Raw genomic sequence first — 13,921 nt, forward strand, 5'->3', positions numbered from 1 at the left:
TTAGGTATCCCTTTTTCCCACCTGTCTTTGTGGGAAGGTGTCTTTGTTTGTTGGCACTATAGCCTTTAGCTTCACGGTTGTTTTGGATGGTTGTTTTTGTCGGCGTCATATGAAATAAAGGAATATGTACGCTCACCACGCTGCACCTTGGTCCAGTTCATTCGACGGCCGTGACAATACCCCAAAATGACAAAGCAAAAACAGGTATTTAGATTTTTTTTTCTCACATTTAGTAATATTTCTTAACAGAAATACCTTATTCACATAAGTATTCAGACCCTTTGCTATGAAACTCGAAATTGAGCTCAGGTGCATCCTGTTTCCATTGATCATCCTTGAGATGTTTCTACAATTTGATTGGAGTCCATCTGTGGGAAATTCAAATGATTGGACATTATTTGGAAAGGCACACACCTGTCTATAAAAGGTCCCACAGTTGACAGTGCATGTCAGAGCAAAAACCAAGCGATGAGGTTGAAGGAATTGTCCGTAGAGCTCAGACAGGATTGTGTCGAGGCACAGATCTGGGGAAGGGTACTAAAAAATGTCTGCAGCATTGAAAGTCCCCAAGAACAGTGGCCACCATCATTCTTAAATGGAAGAAGTTTGGAACCACCAAGACTCTTCCTAGAGCTGGCTGCCCGGCCAAACTGAGCAATCGAGGGAGAAGGGCCTTGGTCAGGGAGGTGACCAAGAACCAGATAGTCACTGACTGAGCTCCAGAGTTCTTCTGTGGAGATTATAAAACCTTCTAGAAGGACAACCTTCTCTGCAGCACTCCACCAATCAGGCCTTTATGGTAGAGTGGCCAGACGGAAGCCACTCCTCAGTAAAAGGCACATGACAGCCTGCTTGGAGTTTGCCAAAAGGCACCTGAAGGACTCTGAAAATGGGAAACAATATTATCTTGTCTGATGAAACCAAGTTTGAACTATTTGGCCTGAATTACAAGTGTCACGTCTGGAGGAAACCTGGCATAATCCCTACAGTGACGCATGGTGGTGACAGCAGCATGCTGTGGGGATGTTATTCAGCCCAGGAACTGGGAGACTAGTCAGGATCGAGGAAAGATGAACGTAGCAAGGTACAGAGAGATCCTTGATGAAAACCTGCTCCAGAGCACTCAGGACCTCAGACTGGAGCGAAGGTTCTCCTTTCAACAGGACAACGACCTCAAGCACACAGCCAAGACAACTCAGGAGTGACTTCGGGACAAGTCTCTGAATGTCCTTGAGTGGCCCAGCCAGAGCCCAGACTTGAACCCGATCGAACATCTCCGAAGAGACCTGAAAATAGCATTGAAGCAATGCTCCCCATCCAACTTGACAGAGCTTGAGAGGATCTGCAGAGTAGAATGGGAGAAACAGGTGTGCCAAGCTTGTAGTGCCATACCCAAGAAGACTGAAGGCTGTAAATGCTGCCAAAGGTGCTTCAACAAAGTACTGAGTAAAGGGTCTGAATTTACTTATGTAAATGTGAATTTCCATACTTTTTTTATTCACTCAGCAAAAAATGAAACCTACCTTTTAAAAGGACCCTGTCTTTCAAAGATAATTTGTAAAAATCCAAATAACTTCACAGAACTTCATTGTAAAGGGTTGTAAAGGGTTTAAACACTGTTTCCCATGCTTGTTCAATGGACCATAAACAATTAATGAACATGCACCTGTGGAATGGTCTAACAGCTTAGGCAATTAACCTGTTTGGGCTGCAGGGGCAGTACTGAGTAGATGGATAAAATGTGCCCATTTCAAACGGCCTCGTACTCAATTCTTGCTCGTACAATATGCATATTATTATTACTATTGGATAGAAAACACTCTCTAGTTTCTAAAACCGTTTGAATTTTGTCTGTGAGTGAAACAGAACTCATTTGGCAGCACACTTTCTGACCAGGAAGTGGAAAGTCTGAAATCGATGCTCTGTTCAACGGCCTGCCTATAAATGGGCATGATACGAATCGGTATACAGGCACGTCATACACCTTCCCCTAGATGTCAAGAGGAAGTGAGAGAAGAAATGAGGTGAATATCTTGGTCTGAAGTGGAATAAATCCTCTTGGCACCACGAGTCACCCATTTTCTGTTTTCTCGAAAGTGCGAAGTTGGACCTGGAATTGACTTCTGAAAAGCTGTCGTTATAGGCGACTACTATCTCCGGCTTTGATTTTATTTGATACATGTTACAATATCATCGTAAAGTATGTTTTTTCAATATAGTTTTATTAGATTATTGAAATTTATTCGGGACGTTAGGCGTGTTGCGTTGTCTGCTTTTGTTCAAGATGGAGAGCTTCGCGCCACTTGGCTAGTGTGCTTGCTAATTCAAGAGGGACAAGGACGTTCTAATACCAAACAACGACTGTTCTGGACAAAGGACCCCTTGTACAACATTCTGATGGAAGATCACCAAAAGTAGGACCCATTTTGGGATGCTATTTCATATATCTGTCGAACTGTGCTATCGCTACCGTTTGCCTTGAATCAATGTTGTTGTGTGTTAGCTATTGTAGTAAGCTAATATAACGCTATATTGTGTTTTCGCTGTAAAACACTTAAAAAATCGGAAATATTGGCTGTATTCACAAGATCTTTGTCTTTCATTTACTATACACCATGTATTTTTCAGAAATGTTTTACGATGAGTATTAGGGTATTTGACGTTGGTGTCTGTAATTACTCTGGTTGCTTCGGTGCTATTTCTGACGGTAGCTGTGATGGTAGCAGCAATGTAAAACTGATTTATACCTCAAATATGCACATTTTTCGAACAAAACATAGATTTATTGTGTAACATGTTATAGGACTGTCATCTGATGAAGTTGTTTCTTGGTTAGTTTGGTTGGATCTTGGTTAGTTATGTTGGTTTTGTGCATGCTACCTGTGCTGTGAAAAATGTCTGTCCTTTTTTGTATTTGGTGGTGACCTAACATAAATATACGTGGTGTTTTCGCTGTAAAACATTTTAAAAATCGGACATGTTGGCTGGATTCACAAGATGTGTATCTTTCAAATGCTGTATTGGACTTGTTAATGTGTGAAAGTTAAATATTTCTAAAAAATATATTTTGAATTTCGCGCCCTGCACTTGAGCTGGATGTTGTCATAAGTGTACCGGTGTCGGGCTTGCAGCCTGAAGAAGTTTAAGTTCACAGTTATGAAAATGTAGGATACTAAAGAGGCCTTTCGACTGACTCTGAAAAACACCAAAAGAAAGATGCCCGAGTCCCTGCTCATCTGCGTGAACGTGCCTTAGGCATGCTGCAAGGAGACATGAGGACTGCAAATGTGGCCAAGGCAATAAATTGCAATGTCCGTACTGTGAGACGCCTTAGACAGCGCTACATGGAGACAGGACGGACAGCTGATTGTCCTTGTAGTGGCAGACCACGTGTAACACCTGCACAGGATCGGTACATACGAACATCACACCTGCGGGACAGGTACAACATGGCAACAACAACTGCCGGAGTTACACCAGGAACGCACAATCCCTCCATCAGTGCTCAGACTGTCCGCAATAGGCTGAGAGAGGCTGGACTGAGGGCTTGTAGGCCTGTTGTAAGGCATGTCCTCACCAGACATCACCGGCAACAACGCCGCCTATGGGCACAAACCCACTGTTACTGGACCAGACAGGACTGGCAAAAAGTGCTCTTCACAGACGAGTCCCGGTTTTGTCTCACCAGGGGTAATGGTCAGATTCGTGTTTATCGTCGAAGGAATGAGCGTTACACCGAGGCCTGTACTCTAGAGCGGGATCGATTTGGAGGTGGAGGGTCCGTCATGATCTGGGGCGGTGTGTCACAGCATCATCGGACTGAGCTTGTTGTCATTGCAGGCAATCTCAGCGCTGTGCGTTACAGGGAAGACATCCTCCTCCCTCATGTGGTACCCTTTCTGCAGGCTCATCCTGACATGACCCTCCAGCATGACAATGCCACCAGCCATACTGCTCGTTCTGTGTGTGATTTCCTGCAAGACAGGAATGTTGGTGTTCTGCCATGGCCAGCGAAGAGCCCGGATCTGAATCCCATTGAGCACATCTGGGACCTGTTGGATCGGAGGGTGAGGGCTAGGGCCATTTCCCCCCAGAAATGTCTGGGAACTTGCAGGTAGGTGCCTTGGTGGAAGAGTGGGGTAACATCTCACAGCAAGAACTGGCTAATCTGGTGCAGTCCATGAGGAGGAGATGCGCTGCAGTACTTAATGCAGCTGGTGGCCACACCAGATACTGACTGTTACTTTTGATTTTGACCTCCCCTTTGTTCAGGGACACATTATTCCATTTCTGTTAGTCACATGTCTGTGGAACTGGTTCAGTTTGTCTGTTGTTGAATCTTGTTATGTTCATACAAATATTTTACACATGTTAAGTTTGCTGAAAATAAACGCAGTTGACAGCTTTTCTATTTTTTCTGAGTTTATAAAAACCTGTTTCTTCTTTGTCATTATAGGGTATTGTGTGTGGATTGATGAGGAAAAAAACGATTTAATATATTTTAGAATAAGGCTGTAACTTAACAAAATGTGGAACAAGTCAAGGGATCTGAATACTTTCCCGAATGCCCTTTACAGCCCAGGCTACCAGAGTCCGCATGAGTCTGAATCTGAAACATGCCCTTCTGACTCTCGAACGCTTCCACTTTTCCTGTCTCCTATCTCTCTGGTCTATATCAATAAAATATACACATCTTAAAGCGGCAATCAGCAGATGAAACAGTAACAAAGCACACTCCCCGCCACTGTTTTGCTAAAAATCTGAGGAATGTTGCAGGAGAAATGTAACCACTCTTAAATTCATAGACATAGCTATGGATGCAAGGACTGGCCATCCATTATATCAACATTATAGTTTAAACCGTGTTTTGAGGCTTTACAGTGTGTTTGTTTACATTTAATTTGTTTACAAACATTGGAGTAAAACAAGCATATATTTTGGGTTCTGATGGGTTATGACAGTTTAAGAATCAATGGGTGCATATTATTAATTAATACGTCCAGAAATGGATGTAACTAGTGCAGATTGTCCCTTGTAATAGCACAAACATCTCTCTTCCTAGAACCAAATCAGGTCTGGAATGAGGGTGTGAATGAGTGAGTGTAGTCTTCATGTTGATGTCTTGGCTCCCTGAGGTTAGTTGACAGTGGAGTAGAGGGAGCTGGAGTCAGCAGGGTTCACTGTCTCTCCTTATGTCTTGGCTCCCTGAGGTTAGTTGACAGTGGAGTAGAGGGAGCTGGGGTCAGCAGGGTTCACTGTCTCTCCTTATGTCTTGGCTCCCTGAGGTTAGTTGACAGTGGAGTAGAGGGAGCTGGGGTCAGCAGGGTTCACTGTCTCTCCTTATGTCTTGGCTCCCTGAGGTTAGTTGACAGTGGAGTAGAGGGAGCTGGGGTCAGCAGGGTTCACTGTCTCTCCTTATGTCTTGGCTCCCTGAGGTTAGTTGACAGTGGAGTAGAGGGAGCTGGGGTCAGCAGGGTTCACTGTCTCTCCTTATGTCTTGACTCCCTGAGGTTAGTTGACAGTGGAGTAGAGGGAGCTGGGGTCAGCAGGGTTCACTGTCTCTCCTTATGTCTTGACTCCCTGAGGTTAGTTGACAGTGGAGTAGAGGGAGCTGGGGTCAGCAGGGTTCTCTGTCTCTCCTTATGTCTTGACTCCCTGAGGTTAGTTGACAGTGGAGTAGAGGGAGCTGGGGTCAGCAGGGTTCGCTGTCTCTCTCCCTCTGCCTGAAGAAGGCATAACTGAGGCATACATCACTGCATCTTCACCTTGGGCCTACAGAGACAACACAAACACAACAAAGTAAAGGCTGTAAACAGTGTATAGGAGGGAGAGTGATACCATTACAATATGTTCAGTATAGCTTCACTTACATCAACTCTCTGAGGAGGATTTTGATTGAAGTGGTCAATGGAGGCATAGGTGATTCTGTCAGCAGGTTGACTCTACAAGGGTCAGAATTGTTATTGAAACGTGAATCATTGAAACTGGACATTAGTCTGATTGCAGGATAACAACTGGGTCAAATGATGTTTCATATGAATCATGTTTCAACTTCCATTAGGATATTGATGCACTAACCTTGTCCTCATTGGTTGGTGGGGTGGAGTGGTTTACTGCATTCAGACCCTTCATAAATTAGTAACAACGGTAATGGATTCAAAACAATATAATTATAATGCAAACTCCTAGTGTATTATAATATTGTTAAAGTAAAATAACTAACTGTGTTAATTAAGTCACAGTTCACTCACAATGCTGTTATCAGTTGGCACTTGATTCTCTGACAAGAACAAATAAAAGAAATCAGAAGAATTTCAATGAAACAACTGGCTGTCTCCATGTATTACTGCGTATTAATGCCCTCCATTAAACTCAGAGACAAATGGAAGTCCTTACTGTCTCTCCTCCTGCGTACTATGATGACAGCTATGATGACACACACTGATACTATGATGACACACACCGCTGCTCCCACAGCCACTCCTACAGACACCATGAGGAAGACGTTCTGAGAACCTGAGACGACCAGAGAGGGGAGCAGGGTTTGGTTAGTGGGGGACCTTAGAGCAGGGCCAACTCTAGCCTTTTGGGGGCCATCCAACCAAATCTCACTTAGGGCTCCCAAAAGACTAGAGCCAGCCCTCCTCTCAAGGCTAAACACTTTAATTGCCCCCTCTTGATGGTGGAGAGCAACATTTACGTTTTAAAAGTAAATTTCCTGCAATTCCTGACATTTTGCTGTGGGGTGTAGAGAAAATGTTTCAGTTTTAAAGGTCCAGTCAAAACGTGATTTCCTGTGTTGTATATATTTCCCCACTATGACGTTGGAATAATACTGTGAGGTTGTGAACTTGATGATAATGCCCTTTTAGTGGAAGAGCAGTTTGAAAAGACCACCTGATGATAGACAGCAAACGATAATGCAGGCACTAGAGAAGGGGGTGTGAGCATGTGGGTCTGGGCAGATGAGATGTAGTCGTTGTTTGTTGTTGTTTATATGTGTATGTTGGATGTATCTTGCAGTAGAGGCTGTACTTTCTGGATAGTAGTGTAGCGGACAGACATATTTGAATAGTGTATATACAGTATATTATATATACATCAAACGCAACTTGTAATTAGACCATGAAATTAGCCTATTAAAATGTATATCTGACTCCACATGATAAAAAGTAATATGCAAGAGAATATGGTTGAACCATGTGCAACAATTATTAGTCGTTTAGCTGACTCAGATGAAATAGTTGTCATGAGATTAAAATTCAAAATACAAGTATATTTACTGTAATTACTTTGTTAAATGAATGGATTCACATACAAGTCCTAAAGCTTAAATTACATTGCATTACAATACATTATTCTCAGCATGGAGAGAGAGAGAGATAAAACATAAAACATTTACTATATCTGCACACATCATACAGATGGGACTATTTAACCTGGGACAGTAGAGATGACATCATCACTATCAGTGGTCTTTTCTGTAATATCTAGTTCAGTAGAACATCCTCTTTTAGTGTATTTAAATAACCCATCAGTAAATATACCTGTATTACCAGGGTTTATTCCTCATTCCTGCTTATGGAAGCAGCACATCAATGTGTTTGTAGTGAAAAAGTATAAAAAATGACAGATTTGACTGAATATAAAATGTTAGAGAGGTGAATGTAACTACATCCAATGATGTAGAAATACACAGAAGAATGAATATTCATGTCTATGTCTGCAACTGGTTCTCTTTGTGGTTATTTCAGCCACTTCTGTTTTTCTGTTGCTGAGCAGAGAGAGAAAAAGAGAAGGAGAGAGTAGAGAGGAGAAGAGAGCAGGGCAGATGAGAAGAGAGTACAGTAGAGAGCAGAGAAGAAGAGAGCAGAGGAGATGAGAAAGGAGAGGAGAGTAAAAGAGAGAGCAGAGTAAAGGAGAGAGAGAAGAGTAGAGGCGAGAGGAGAGAAGAGGTGAGAGGAGAGTAGATAGGAGAGGACAGTAGAGGAGAGAGGAGAGTAGAGGAGGGAGTAAAGGAGAGTAGAGGGGAAAGGAAAGTAGAGGAGAGAGCCGAGAGGAGAGGGGAGAGGAGAGGAGAGGGGAGGAGAGGAGAGATGAGTGTAGAGGAGAGGAGAACAGAGGGGAGAGGAGAGGAGAGGAGAGAGGGGAGGAGAGGGGAGGAGAGGGGAGGAGAGGAGAGTAGAGAGGAGAGTAGAGAGGCGAGAGGAGAATAGAGGCGAGAGGAGAATAGAGGCGAGAGGAGAATAGAGGCGAGAGGAGAATAGAGGCGAGTAGATGAGAGTTGAGAGAGGAGGAAAGTGGAGGAGAGAGGAGAGAGTAGAGGAGAGTAGAGAGGAGAGAAGCGGAGAGAAGAAAGTAGAGGAGAGTGAAGGAGAGAGGAGAGGAGAGGAGAGTGAAGGAGAGAGGAGAGGAGAGGAGAGCAGAGGAGAGAGGAGAGTAGAGGAGAGAGGAGAGCGAAAGGTGAGAGGAGAGCGAAAGGTGAGAGGAGAGCAAAAGGAGAGAGGAGAGAGGAGGAGAGAGATGAGGAGAGTTGAGGAGAGTGATGAGGGAGAGAGAAGAGGAGAGGAGAGTAGAGGAGAGAGGAGAGTAGAGGAGAGAGGAGAGTAGAGGAGAGAGGAGAGCGAAAGGTTAGAGGAGAGCGAAAGGTGAGAGGAGAGCAAAAGGAGAGAGGAGAGCGAGAGGAGAGAGGAGGAAAGGAGAGGAGGAGTGTAGTGGCTTCCTTTCATCTTTACCATAGCCACTATCGGACGCATACAGTCCACAGGGGAGGAGAGTGGAGAGTTGAGTAGAGAGGAGAGGAGAGTAGTGGATGAGAGAGGAGAGGAGAGAAGAGAGTAAAGGAGAGAAGAGAGCAGAGGAGAGAGGAGAGCAGAGGAGAGAGGAGAGCAGAGGAGAGAGGAGAGTAGAGGAGAGAGGAGAGCGAAAGGTGAGAGGAGAGCGAAAGGTGAGAGGAGAGCAAAAGGAGAGAGGAGAGCGAAAGGAGAGAGGAGGAAAGGAGAGGAGGAGTGTAGTGGCTTCCTTTCCTCTTTACCATAGCCACTATCGGACACATACAGTCCACAGGGGAGGAGAGTGGAGAGTTGAGTAGAGAGGAGAGGAGAGTAGTGGATGAGAGAGGAGAGGAGAGAAGAGAGTAAAGGAGAGAGGAGAGCAGAGGATAGAGGAGAGCAGAATAGAGGGGAGAGGAGAGAGGAGAGTGGATGAGAGAGTAGAGAGGAGAGTAGAGAGGAGAGTGGAAGAGAGTGAAGGAAAGGAGAGGAGAGTGGAAGAGAGTGGAGGAAAGGAGAGGAGAGTGGAGGAAAGGAGAGGAGAGTGGAGAGGAGAGGAGAGGAGAGAGATGAGGAGTGTAGAGGAGAAAGGAGAGGAGGAGAGTAGATGAGAGTGGTGGAGGAGAGAGGAGAGTAGAGGAATGTACTGGAGAGAGGAGTAGTGAGATGAGGAGAGTTGAAGAGAGTGGTGGAGGAGAGTAGAGGAATGTACTGGAGAGAGGAGGAGAGAGGAGAGTAGAGGAGAGGAGAGGAGAGAGGATGGAGGAAAGCAGAGAAGAGAGCAAAGTAAAGGAGAGGAGAAACGAGGGGAGAGGAGAGGAGAGTAGAGGAGAGAGGAGAGAAGCGGAGAGAAGAAAGTAGAGGAGAGCAAAGGAGAGAGGAGAGAGGAGAGCAAAGGAGAGAGGAGAGAAGCAGAGAGAAGGAGAGGAGAGTAGAGAGGAGAGTAGAGAGGAGAGTAGAGAGGAGAGGAGAGGGTGGAGAGTGGAGAGTGGAGAGAGGAGAGGATGAGAGAGGAGAGGAGAGAGGAGAGGAGAGAGGAGAGGAGAGAGGAGAGGGGAGTAGTGGAGAAGAGAGGAGAGGGGACAGGAGCGTAGAGGAGAGGAGAGAGGAGCGTAGAGGAGAGTAGGTGATGAGAGTGGGGAGAGGAGAGGAGAGAGTAGAGAGGAGAGAAGCGGAGAGGAGAGGAGGAGGAGAGGAGAGGAGAGTAGAGAGGAAAGTAGATGAGAGAGTAGAGGGGAGAGGAGAGTAGTGGATGAGAGAGGAGAGGAGAGTAGTGGATGAGAGAGGAGAGGAGAGTAGTGGATGAGAGAGGAGAGTAGAGGAGAGAAGAGAGTCGAGTAGAAAGGAGAGCAGAGGAGAGAGGAGAACAGAGGAGAGAGGAGAACAGAGGAGAACAGAGGAGAGAGGGGAGTAGAGTAGAGGAGAGTGGAGGAAAGGAGAGGAGGAGAGAGGAGACTAAAGGAGAGTAGAGGAGGAGAGAGAGGAGAGTGGAGAGAGGAGAGGAGAGAAGAGAGCAGAGGAGAGAGGAGAGCAGAGGAGAGAGGAGAACAGAGGAGAGAGGAGAACAGAGGAGAGAGGAGAACAGAGGAGAGAGGAGAACAGAGGAGAGAGGAGAACAGAGGAGAGGAGAGTGGAGGAAAGTGGAGGAAAGGAGAGGAGGAGAGAGGAGAGGAGAGAGAGGAGAGTAGAGGAGAGAGGAGAGTAGAGGAGATCAGAGGAGAGAGGAGAACAGAGGAGAGAGGGGAGTAGAGTAGAGAGGAGAGGAGGAGAGAGGAGAGTAGAGGAGAGTGGAGGACAGTAGAGGAGGAGAGAGGAGATGAGACTAGTAGAGAGGAGAGAGGAAAGGAGAGGAGAGGAGAGTAGTGGATGAGAGAGGAGAGGAGAGAGGAGAGCAGAGTAGAGAGGAGAACAGAGGAGAGAGGAGAACAGAGGAGAACAGAGGGGAGTAGAGTAGAGGAGAGTGGAGGAGAGTGGAGGAAAGTGGAGGAAGAGAGAAGGAGAGAGGAGACTAGAGGAGAGTAGAGGAGGAGAGAGAGGAGAGGAGAGGATGAGAGAGGAGAGTGGAGAGAAGAGAGTCGAGGAGAGAGGAGAGCTGAGGAGAGAGGAGAGGAGAGAGGAGAGGAGAGTACTGGAGAGAGGAGAGTAGAGGAGAGTATAGGAGAGAGGATGGAGGAAAGCAGAGAAGAAAGCAAAGTAGAGGAGAGGAGAGAGGAGAGGAGAAAACAGGGGAGATGAGAGGAGAGGAGAGAGGAGAGCAGAGGAGAGAGGAGAGCAGAGGAGAGGAGAAAGGAGAGTAGAGGAGATAGGAGAGTAGAGGAGAGAGGAGAGGAGAGATGAGAGTAAAGGAGAGAAGAGAGTAGAGGAGAGCAGAGGAGAGAGGAGAGCAGAGGTGAGAGGAGACAGAGGAGAGAGGAGAACAGAGTTGAGAGGGGAGTAGAGTAGAGGAGAGTGGAGGAAAGTGGAGAGGAGGAGAGAGGAGAGGAGAGTAGAGGAGGAGAGAGAGGAGACGAGAGGAGAGGAGAGGAGGAGAGAGGAGAGGAGAGGAGAGAGGAGAGGAGAGGAGAGGAGAGAGGAGAGTAGAGGAGAGAGGAGATCAGAGGAGAGAGAAAAACAGAGGAGAGAGGGGAGTAGAGTAGAGAGGATAGAGAGGAGAGTAGAGGAGAGTAGAGGAGAGTATAGGAGAGAGGATAGAGGAAAGCAGAGAAGAGAGCAAAGTAGAGGAGAGGAGAGAGGAGAGAGGAGAGTGAGGAGAGAGTAGAATAGATGAGAGTAGATGAGAGTGGAGGAGAGGAGAGAAGAGAATAGAGGAGAGAGGAGAGAAGAGGAGAGGAGGATATTAGAGTAGATGAGAGTAGAGAGGAGTAGTGAGATGAGGAGAGTTGAAGAGAGTGGTGGAGGAGAGTAGAGGAATGTACTGGAGAGAGGAGGAGAGAGGAGAGTAGAGGAGAGTATAGGAGAGAGGATGGAGGAAAGCAGAGAAGAGAGCAAAGTAGAGGAGAGGAGAGAGGAGAGGATAGAGGAGAGTGAGGAGAGAGTAGAATAGAGGAGAGTAGATGAGAGTAGATGAGAGTGAAGGAGAGGAGAGAAGAGGAGAGGAGGATATTAGAGTAGATGAGAGTAGAGAGGAGTAGTGAGATGAGGAGAGTTGAAGAGAGTGGTGGAGGAGAGTAGAGGAATGTACTGGAGAGAGGAGGAGAGAGGAGAGTAGAGGAGAGTATAGGAGAGAGGATGGAGGAAAGCAGAGAAGAGAGCAAAGTAGAGGAGAGGAGAGAGGAGAGAGGAGAGGAGAGAGGAGAGTAGAGGAGAGAGTAGAATAGAGGAGAGTTGATGAGAGTAGATGAGAGTAAATCTCTATTGTTAATGCTCAACTAAAACAATCTCTAATTGTATACTGTTTGACTAAAAACAATCTCTATTTGTTACTGCTCGACTAAAACAATCTCTATTTGTTACTGCTCACACTAAAACAATCTCTATTTGTTTACTGTTTGACAAAACAATCTCTATTGTTACTGCTCACAAAACAATCTCTATTTGTTACTGCTCGACTAAAAAAAAATCTCTATTTGTTACTGCTCAACTAAAAAACAATCTCTATTTGTTACTGTTTGACTAAAACAATATCTATTTGTTACTGTTTGACTAAAAACAATCTCTATTGTTATTGCTCAACTAAAACAATCTCTATTTGTTACTGTTGACTAAAACAATCTCTATTTGTTACTGTTGACTAAAACAACTCTATTGTTACTGCAACTAAATACAACTCATTTGTTACTGCTCAACTAAAACAATCTCTATTTGTTACTGCTCAACTAAAAAACAATCTCTATTTGTTACTGCTCAACTAAAACAATCTATTTTGTACGTTTTGACTAAAACAATCTCATTGTTATGCTCAACTAAAACAATCTCTATTTGTTACTGCTCAACTAAAACAATCTCTATTTGTTACTGTTTGACTAAAACATCTCTATTTGTTACTGTTTGACTAAACAATCTCTATTGTTACTGCTCGACTAAAACAATCTCTATTGTTACTGTTTGACTAAAACAATCTCTATTTGTTACTGCTAACTAAAAAAATCTCTTATTTGTTACTGTTGACTAAAACAATCTCTATTTGTTACTGTTTGACTAAAACAATCTCATGTGTTTACTGCTCAACTAAAACAATCTCTATTTGTTAATGTTTGACTAAAACAATCTCATTTGTTACTGCTCAACTAAAACAATCCTCTATTTGTTACTGTTTGAACTAAAACAATCTCTATTTGTTACTGTTTGACTAAAACAATCTCTATTTGTTACTGCTCAACTAAAACAATCTATTTGTTACTGTTTGACTAAAACAATCTCTATTGTTACTGCTCAACTAAAACAATCTCTATTTGTTACTGTTTGACTAAAACAATCTCTATTTGTTACTGCTCACACTAAAACAATCTCTATTTGTTACTGCCTCAACTAAAACAATCTCTATTTGTTACTGCTCGACTAAAACAATCTCTATTTTTGTACTGCTCGACTAAAACAATCTCTATTGTTTACTGCTCAACTAAAACAATCTCTATTTGTTACTGTTTGACTAAAACAATCTCTATTTGTTACTGCTCAACTAAAACAATCTCTATTGTTTACTGCTCAACTAAACAATCTCTATTTGTTACTGTTTGACTAAAACAATCTCTATTTGTTACTGCTCGACTAAAACAATCTCTTATTTGTTACTGCTCAACTAAAACAATCTCTATTGTTACTGCTCGACTAAAACAATCTCTATTGTTACTGCTCGACTAAAACAATCTCTATTTGTTACTGCTCAACTAAAACAATCTCTATTTGTTACTGTTTGACTAAAACAAATCTATTTGTTACTGTTGACTAAAAACAATCCCTATTTTTTATTGCTCAACTAAACAATCTCTATTTGTTACTGTTTGACTAAAACAATCTTATTGTTACTGTTTGACTAAAACAATTCTATTTGTACTGCCACAACTAAAACAATCTCTATTTGTTACTGCTCAACTAAAACAATCTCTATTTGTTACTGCTCAACTAAAACAATCTCTATTTTGGTTACTGTTTGACTAAAACATCTCTAGTTGTTACTGCTCAACTAAAACAATCTTATTTGTTACTGTTTG

The 13,921-nt window shown here is 43.9% G+C and overlaps 1 protein-coding gene across 1 annotated transcript in view; it reads right to left on the reverse strand.

The window, feature by feature from the left end:
• Positions 1–4,920: 4,920 nt before the first annotated feature.
• Positions 4,921–13,921, reverse strand: part of LOC120019362 — a 93,612-nt gene continuing 84,611 nt past the window's right edge. Inside the window, exons 3-8 of the mRNA XM_038962654.1 lie at positions 9,419–9,482; positions 6,397–6,516; positions 6,252–6,280; positions 6,079–6,126; positions 5,871–5,942; positions 4,921–5,772 (exon numbers count right to left, since the gene is read on the reverse strand). Coding sequence (XP_038818582.1) covers positions 5,662–5,772; positions 5,871–5,942; positions 6,079–6,126; positions 6,252–6,280; positions 6,397–6,516; positions 9,419–9,482 — 444 coding nt within the window. The 3' untranslated portion in view covers positions 4,921–5,661. The remainder of the gene's footprint in view (positions 5,773–5,870; positions 5,943–6,078; positions 6,127–6,251; positions 6,281–6,396; positions 6,517–9,418; positions 9,483–13,921) is intronic.

This window comes from Salvelinus namaycush, chromosome 24 (genome assembly GCF_016432855.1).
Source record: "Salvelinus namaycush isolate Seneca chromosome 24, SaNama_1.0, whole genome shotgun sequence".
Lineage (NCBI taxonomy): Eukaryota > Metazoa > Chordata > Actinopteri > Salmoniformes > Salmonidae > Salvelinus > Salvelinus namaycush.